This window comes from Macaca fascicularis, chromosome 8, assembly GCF_037993035.2.
Source record: "Macaca fascicularis isolate 582-1 chromosome 8, T2T-MFA8v1.1".
In the NCBI taxonomy this organism is placed as follows: domain Eukaryota; kingdom Metazoa; phylum Chordata; class Mammalia; order Primates; family Cercopithecidae; genus Macaca; species Macaca fascicularis.
The window spans coordinates 41314570-41322937 of NC_088382.1; the positions used below are offsets into that span (position 1 = coordinate 41314570).

Sequence of the window (8368 nt, forward strand, 5' to 3'; positions counted from 1 at the left end):
TAGCATCTGAAGTGGGGTACAGTCTTGCAGAACTGAGTCCTTCACCTCTGGAATTTGATGCTAACTCCAGGTAGATAGTATCAGAATCTATTGAATTGAACTGGGCACAGTGGTTCACACCTGTAATCCCAGCACTTTTGGAGGCCAAGGCGGGTGGATCACTTGAGATCAGGAGTCCAAGACCAACCTTGCCAACATGGCGAAACCCCGTCTCTAACAAAAATACAAAAATTAGCCGGGCCTGGTGGCACGTACCTGTAGTCCCAGCTACTTGAGAAGCTGAGGCAAGAGAATCGCTCGAACCTGGGAGGTGGCGGTTGCAGTGAGCCGAGATTGTGCAACTGCACTGCAGCCTAGGCGACAGAGCGAGACGCCGTCTCAAGAAAAGAAAAAAAAATAATCTATTGAATTTTAAGGCACCCAACTGATGTCCACCAAATAACTGAATTAATTGTGTGGGGGAAACCCTATACAATCTTGTGTCAGAATGGAGAATCACAGTAGAGGAGAGAGAAAAGTGAGTTTTTCCTTTCAACCACGTAAATTGTGTCTCCCCAAGAAGAGTGGAGGGCACCAACTTTGTCATATACCTATTGGTATACTGGGGGTTTACAGAGTCCCATGTATTAGTAGATGCCCGATAAAACATTTATTTTTTCTTATAATGTCAGTGACACTTGCTCTGGCTGTTATTGACCTAGATATCCTTCCAGCTTCCATTAGTTGTTATTCATCTAATCCATTCATCTATCAATATCCCAATCAAGTCCTGCCTCCTCATGAGATGCTCCCCATCTCTTCCGGCCCACTTTGAGGTATTTCTTTTCTAAATTCCTGGCACATTTTCTGTTTATACATTCTGACTTCTATCACATTCAGCCTTAAAATGTTACTTAAGTGTTTTATGTGACTAAGGCTTGTCTCCCAACTAGACTGTAAGTGTCTGGAGAAAACAGGCTGGTTCATACCTGTTTTTATACTCCCTTTCACGGCCAACTCAGGGCCTTAATGTAGTAGGTGCTCAATAAATATAAGATGGCCAATGAAGGTAGGTATACCCTTCCCCTCCAGGGCTTTCTCTCTCTCTCTCTCTCTCTCTTTCTCTGTACTGAGGCCAGCCCATTGCTTCATAAATAAGCGAAGAAAGTGCTTTGTAAATAAATTAATTGTAGCAATGAATAATCAGCACAAGATTTTTGCAAAGACTAAAGTTTTATTCCAATCAGGGTTTTTTTTCCTTTGGAAGACATATCTCTGAGCCCTCTGAGAGGAGGACAGCCTCATTGATGCCCTCAGTGATGTAATTTATGTTGTTGGCATTGATGCAGCTGAAGTTAATCTGACTGTTCTTGGGGATGTAGATGTGCTTCTTCCTGACCAGGTATTCCACCTGCTGGGCTAAAATCACAACAAGGTCTCAGATCCTGAGACTCCCAAAGTGTTGAGATTACAGGCATGAGCCACTGCACCAGGCACCCAGGCTGGTTTATGAAGGACAGGGAGTGTCGGTACTTCTGGGGGTCCAGAGGTGTCTTTAAAGCAGCCCGTTTTCCAGAGGACAGAATCAAAATCTAGAGTGAAGCTAGGAACTGGTCACCTAGTCAGTGAAGTTTAATGCTCAAATACAGGCCAAAGGTCAGAAAGGGGGACACCCGCCCCCAGACCCTTACAGTTGAGTCCAAGATAGCCATGGGTCCCACTCTGCTCAGTGATGTGACCCCAAGACCCAGGGGTTCCCAGGAGCCGGAGTTTCTCCTTCACTTTTTCCTTGGTTAACATGATGTTCTCTACAACTTCTTTTAGACTCTGCTTCCTACCAAGGAAGGACAATGAGAAAGGAGGGCGTGAGGACCCCCTTGCCCTCAAACCTCCCTCATTGCCAGTCCACTCTTTTTACCTTCAAAGGTCCCCAACAGAGTGCCTGAGGCTCTGGGATGGTTATGAGTGGGAGGGAGATTTGATCCCTTATTAATTTAAGCAAGCCAAGGAGGCTCCCAGGCAGATTTTGCCAGAGTTGCAAGCCCCTGATGCTGTCTAATCTCCCCGAGCAACCTGGAAGAGTTCAGATAACATTGGCCTGGGTGCAAAACAAATGTCCTATTACTCTGTCCCCTAAGGCAACCCTTGGTATAGGCACCGCCATTGGTATACATCAGGTCCTCAGTAAATGTTGACGAATGAATGGAGTAAAAAGGTCACATGGGCAGGAGAGAAGCACCCTGCTGAATCCTGTGGATCAGCAGGTCTGCAGGCACCCAGGGCCCCTCCTATTCCTTCCTGCTCCAGCCCTCACCCTTACCATTCTGCCAGCAGAGCAGGGTTGCAGAGGATGGAGGTGATGATGCGTGCACCCGTGTTGGGAGGATTTAGCCACAGGGCCTCGGCTAATCCCTTCAGCTGGGAGAGGACACCCAGCAGCTGCTGGTTGTTGACTGCCACCACCACTAGGATCCCCACTCCTTCATCTGCAGTGTTGGGAAGACAGCCTCAGCCTCAGCCCCTTCCTCCACTCCTAAGGCCTTCACCTAGATCTCAACCTCCAACCTCGCAGAAAAAAGGGTTGAGCCACCCTCATCGCGCCCAGCCAGGGTGGTATTCAGGCTCCGGGAAGTTGCCAGAGGCTCTCCTTCCAGCAAAAGTACCCATAAGTCAGAGTCTTAAAGGAGGAAGGAAACTGAAAAATCACTAAGTTCTACTCTTCTGTTTTTTCCTTTCCTTTTTTTCTTTTAAGGGACTATCTCTCTGTCTGTCACCCAGGCTAGAGGGCAATAGTGGAATCATAGCTCACTGCAACTTCAACCTTCTGGGCTTAAGCAGTCCTCCTGCCTCAGCCCCCCGGGTAGCTAGGACTACCAGTGTGTACCACTATGCCCAACTGATTTCTTTAATTGTTTGTAGAGACAGGGTCTCGGTGTGTTGCCCAGGCTGGTCTTGAATTCCTGGCTTCAAGTGATCACCTAACCTCGACCTCCCAAAGGAGGGACTGGGAAGTGTCAAGTGGGATTACAAGTGTCACCCACTATGCCAGCCCCACCCTCTCATCTTATAGTTTAGGAAACAGAGGTCTGAGGGGGTGAAATGATCTAAGTCAAGTGGGGTTGGGTGGCTAGATTGAGTAACAGAACAAAATTCTAGCTCAGTGCTCCCCACTTCTGCCTCTATAGTGCTCTCCCTGGAGTCCTTGGCTCCCTCCTAAGGAGGAGATATCAAAAACATCACTGCTGTGAGCACGGCCCCACTTCAGCAATAGACCCTCCCTTCTTCTGCCTGTACCATACCATAAATGCCAAAATTCTTGGACAGAGACTGGCTGCAGAAGAACTCAAAGCCCTGAGACACAAAGTATTGTAAGATTCTAGTATCTTCTTCCAAGTCACCGGTGTATAAACCTTGACAGGGAATATCAAAAAATGGGAATATCTGCTTGCTCTGTAGGAGAAAGGAGAACAAAAAAAGAATGAGACGGATGGAGGAGAGAGCAGATAGTCGAAGACAGGAGGGCTGGGCGGGAGATTGGGTTTACCTTTATCATGGACACCAACTTTGCCCACCCACTTGGTGTCAACTTGCAGTCGATAATGTTCCCAATCACAAGGACACAGCCATGTGGGATCTGCTGCAAGTACAGACAGTCTCATCAGGCTTCACCTTTACCCAGGAGTGGCGGCCCCAGGGCATTGGGGGGTGAAGTCCTCCTCCATGTTAGTTACCACTGAAGGGCCAGGCAAGTTCAAACCTGGAAAAGGTCTTGGATGACTTAAGAGGTGTGGGGAGGAGAGGAACATTAGGCTGTAAGTCAGCTCTGGGGAGGAGTTTCTGAGCAGGGCCCCTCTACCTCCACCACATTGAGGAGTATGTCGGGGTCCACGCATAGCTTCTTGGGGTCCCAGATGGAGTATTCACAAACTGTAAAGCCCATGTCCTGGAAGACGAGTCCATGCAGTTCTGTGGGAACACAGCCGCCCCCCCACTAACTGGTACATGGGAAACAGAGAGACGGAGGCAGAGGTACTGGAGTGTAAGGCTGAGAGTCACTGGCTGAAGGTGGGACATTAACAGGAAAAGGACATAAATAGCTTGGCTTGTCCGCCATTTTGCTCATGACAGAGAATGAGGGATAACAGTGAAGATGGCAAATGGGATGAGTATTAGGAACAGGGGATGGGGATTTGCTGTCGCCCTCATCTTGGGTAAGACTAACCTTTTTGAGAAGAGATGATGTAAACTATACGAGCATCCTTATGCCAAGCTCTGAGAAACTGGACCCCAAGCTGGAAGGCACCACTGTCACCAACAGTATGTACACCCGCTACCTGCCATCAAGAAATAGACAGAAATAGGCCTGGCGCGGTGGCTCACACCTGTAATTCCAGCACTTTGGGAGGCCGAGGTGGGCAGATCACCTGAGGTCAGGAGTTTGAGACCAGCCTGGCCAACATGGTGAAACCCCGTCTCTACTAAAAATACAAAAATTAGCCAGATGTGGTGGCACGCACCTGTAATCCCAGCTACTCAAGAGGCTGAGGCAGGAGAATCACTTGAACCTGGGAGGCGGAGGTTGCAGTGAGTGGAGATCAGGCCACTGCACTCCAGTCTGGGTGACAGAGTGAGACTCCATCTCAAAAGAATAATAAGTAAATAAACATTAAAAAATAAAAAGAAATAGAAATAACACTCTAAAACAGTAATGGAGGCCAGGCACGGTGGCTCATGCCTGTAATACCAGCACTTTGGGAGGACAAAGTAGGTGAATCCCCTGAGGCCAGGAGTTTGAGACCAGTCTGGCCAACATGGTGAAACCCTGTCTCTACAAAAAATACAAAAACTAGCCAGGCGTGGTGGCACACACCTGTGATTCCAGCTACACAGGAGGATGCAGCACGAGAATTGCTTGAACCTGGGAGGTGGAGGTTGCGGTGAGCCGAGATGGCACCACTGCACTCTAGCCTGGGTGACAGAGTGAGACTCTGTCTCAAAATATATATATAATACATTGAAAAATAAAACAGTAACGGGAATACTAACACCACCTCCAATTCAGATCATTCGTATCTCAAAAGAGCTTTCAAATCAGCAGTGTGAGGAGGGAATACCTGGACTAGGATTCCGATCCTGACTCTATGGCTAAAGCTGTGGACTCTCTGAGCCTCAGGTATCTCCTTTATCAATACCAGGGTGCCCTCCAAGGTCCCTTTCGGGTTTAAGGTTGTGCAGACCCAGAGCCCCACTCTCTGTGTCAGGATGAGCCAGGGGAGGGCCCGCCTTCTCACCCGGTTCTCCACAATGGCTTGGCTGTGCTTTCCAAAGAGGAGTTCTAGAGAGGCCTGGATGAATGATTTCAGGCCCATGGTGGGCAAGTACTCATAATCCAGGGAGGGATCCTGTGAAATCTGTAGTCGGGTCTTCTGCACCACGAGAGAAACCCAGGGATGGCCTTCATTTGTCATGCAGACTGTGAGGAAAACCACAGAGGAAGCTCCAGATGCCTGGTTTGGGCCCCCGGGGCTGAGCTCTGCAGACAGCCCACAGAAAAGTCTGTCCTGAACTCCGTGGGGCTGTGGGAAGGTGCCTGTGAAAACACAACTTTCCCTTTTCTTTTCTGCTTGATGAAAACAATATGCTGTTAGTGAACGTGTATCATTTTTGTCTTTTTAAAAAAGACAAATGAAACCTATGCCATTTTTTTTTTTTTTTTTTTTTTTGAGACGGAGTCTGGCTCTGTCGCCCAGGCTGGAGTGCAGTGGCCGGATCTCAGCTCACTGCAAGCTCCGCCTCCCGGGTTTGCGCCATTCTCCTGCCTCAGCCTCCCGAGTAGCTGAGACTACAGGCGCCCACCACCTCGCCCGGCTATTTTTTTGTATTTTTTTTTAGTAGAGACGGGGTTTCACTGTGTTAGCCAGGATGGTCTCGATCTCCTGACCTCGTGATCCGCCCGTGTCGGCCTCCCAAAGTGCTGGGATTACAGACTTGAGCCACCGCGCCCGGCCCCACCTATGCCATTTTAAAAGTTAAAAATTATACAAGCCCGGGATCGGTGGCTCAAGCCTATAATCCCAGCACTTCGGGAGGCTCAGGTGGGTGAATCACTTGAGTTCAGGAGTTCAAGACCAGCCTGGGCAACATGATGAAACCCTGTCTCTATAAAAACATACAAAACAGCCAGACATGGTGGCCAGCGCCTGTAGTCCCAGCTACTCAGGAGGCTGAGGCAGGAGGATGGTTTGAGCCCAGGAGGCAAAGGGTGGCAGTGAGCTGATATCTTGCCACTGCACTTCTGCCTGAGCAACAGACTGAGGCCCCGTCTCCAAAAACAAACAAAAATAATAATAATAATAATATGCAAAATGAGAGTTATAGGTAGATGAAGCTAAATAAAGCTAACCCTGACTTTCACAGCGGGGATCCCCAGTTGCATATCAGAAGGCTCAATCTGGAGAACCATTCTTTTTTTTTTTTTTTTTTTGAGACGGAGTCTCGCTTTGTGGCCCAGGCTGGAGTGCAGTGGCTGGATCTCAGCTCACTGCAAGCTCCGCCTCCTGGGTTTATGCCATTCTCCTGCCTCAGCCTCCCGAGTAGCTGGGACTACAGTTGCCCGCCACCTCGCCCGGCTAGTTTTTTGTATTTTTTAGTAGAGACGGGGTTTCACCGTGTTAGCCAGGATGGTCTCGATCTCCTGACCTCGTGATCCGCCCGTCTCGGCCTCCCAAAGTGCTGGGATTACAGGCTTGAGCCACCGCGCCCGGCCTTGGAGAACCATTCTTGGTTCAAGAACAGGAAGAGAAAGAGAGAGAGAGAGGAGGTAAGAGGCTGAAGAAGTGTGGGATGGCCTTGCAGGCACCCAAGCATAGAGTTGTGGAAGAGGACATAGCTCTCACCAAATCCCTAGAAGCCCCCAGAGAAGGGCAGAGAGCATGGAATGACCTGGGACCTTATCTGCACTTTTCCCCACTGGGTAATTCTGTTAATAAGAAAAGATCTCTCCACCCGCAGAAGCTTGGGCGGCACCTCTCCCCCTGCAGCAGGGAACACTGTCCTCCTAGAGCCAGTTACCATCACTTAAGTCTTATACTTCAGAACTGCTAGGCATCTACCTCTATAGGCTAAGAACATCTTGTGTGGGCAATCATCTTGTTTGTAGGTCTTTAACAAGCTGCCCTCTAGCTTGTGAGCGAGGGGCACATCCATGAACACTGAAAGGGTGGGCATAACTGAGATGAAGGGGCCAAGACTATGTGTCTCTGCTCCTGTGTTCCGTTTCTGCCCAGAAGTCTTCCTCCAAGGCTGGGCCGGGCAGTCCTGCCTCTTCCTGGAACCTTAGCAACTCCAATGCAGAGACGCTGGACAACTGGTTGCCAGGACAACAGAACCTCATAATCTTTGTGGTGGCGATCCACAGGGGCCACGGGAACATTCCAGGGTACTTGAGGAGAACCCCCTGAGAGAGTGGGCAGGGCAGGATAACAATCTCCAGAATTCCCAAGCACGTTTCCCTCACTCAATGCCTTCTCTTCTCTAGCACCAAGTGGCTCAATCCAAAATAACAAGCCAACTGCTTCAACAACAGGGCAAGGATAATGGGAGATTACTTAACAGATATGATGTACATTATCGGGGTTATGGATACCCTAAAAGCCCTGACTTCACCACTATGTGATGTATGCATCTAACAAAATTACGCTTGTACTCCACACATTTATACAAATTAAAAAAAAAAAAGACATAGGGCAAGGCAGGCAGCCAATAAGCCAGGCAGGGCTTCCCGTGCAGAAGTGAAAACCCCAGATCACACAGCAATGCAAGTCGAGGCGTTAATTTCCATTTCGCAAAATGCCCCAGATTTAAAAAGGAATAGAAAGCAAGAACTGTTTTCTTCCACAGTTGTTTTAATAAAGAATCCTCTTATTAGAAGTAATGTAATTGGCAGCTCACTAAGCTAGTCCCATTTCAGTTATCTAGAGCCAAGACTTCTATATACATTTGTTAAGTTTCTTTTTCTTTTCTTTCTTTCTTTCTTTTTTTTTTTTTTTTTTGAGATGGAGTCTCGCTTTGTCGCTAGTCTCGAGCTCCTTGCCTCAGGTGATCCGCCTGCCTTGGCCGCCCAAAGTGTTGGGATTACAGGCATGAGCCACCACACCTGGCCATTTGTTAAGTTTCAATGATAGCCAACTAGTAAGTATAGATAGCAGAGGCTAAGGGGAGAAAAGAGCCAGCTTCTGTAGAGTCAGTCTGCATACTGCTTGCTTGCTTTCCCTTTTGATGTTTAACGACTCTTTTTTTTTGAGACGGAATCTCACTCTTGCTGCCCAGGCTGGAGTGCAGTAGTGTGATATCGGCTCACTGCAAACTCTGCCTCCCAGGTTCAAGAGAT

At 48.5% G+C, this 8368-nt stretch overlaps 1 protein-coding gene across 1 annotated transcript; it reads right to left on the reverse strand.

The window, feature by feature from the left end:
• Positions 1-1193: 1193 nt before the first annotated feature.
• On the reverse strand, positions 1194-7298 carry GOT1L1 (glutamic-oxaloacetic transaminase 1 like 1). Its single transcript, XM_045397733.2, has 9 exons — positions 7092-7298; positions 5271-5452; positions 4202-4313; positions 3836-3945; positions 3524-3616; positions 3279-3429; positions 2300-2465; positions 1671-1813; positions 1194-1398 (listed from the first exon to the last, which is right to left on the reverse strand). Exons 1-9 carry the CDS (start codon positions 7204-7206, stop codon positions 1223-1225), a joined length of 1248 nt encoding a protein of 415 aa, XP_045253668.2. The 5' UTR covers positions 7207-7298; the 3' UTR covers positions 1194-1222.
• Between the last annotated feature and the right edge of the window lie 1070 nt (positions 7299-8368).

Bases quoted from the DNA above. Each gene is read 5' to 3' on its own strand.
- GOT1L1 (XM_045397733.2), bottom strand. From the start codon at position 7,206: ATGCCCACCCTTTCAGTGTTCATGGATGTGCCCCTCGCTCACAAGCTA. The intron at 3,617-3,835 runs GTAGAGGGGCCC...CTGTACTTGCAG, and splicing joins TACTCCTCAATGTGGTGGAG to CAGATCCCACATGGCTGTGT. The intron at 3,430-3,523 runs GTAAACCCAATC...TTTCTCCTACAG, and splicing joins AGTTGGTGTCCATGATAAAG to AGCAAGCAGATATTCCCATT.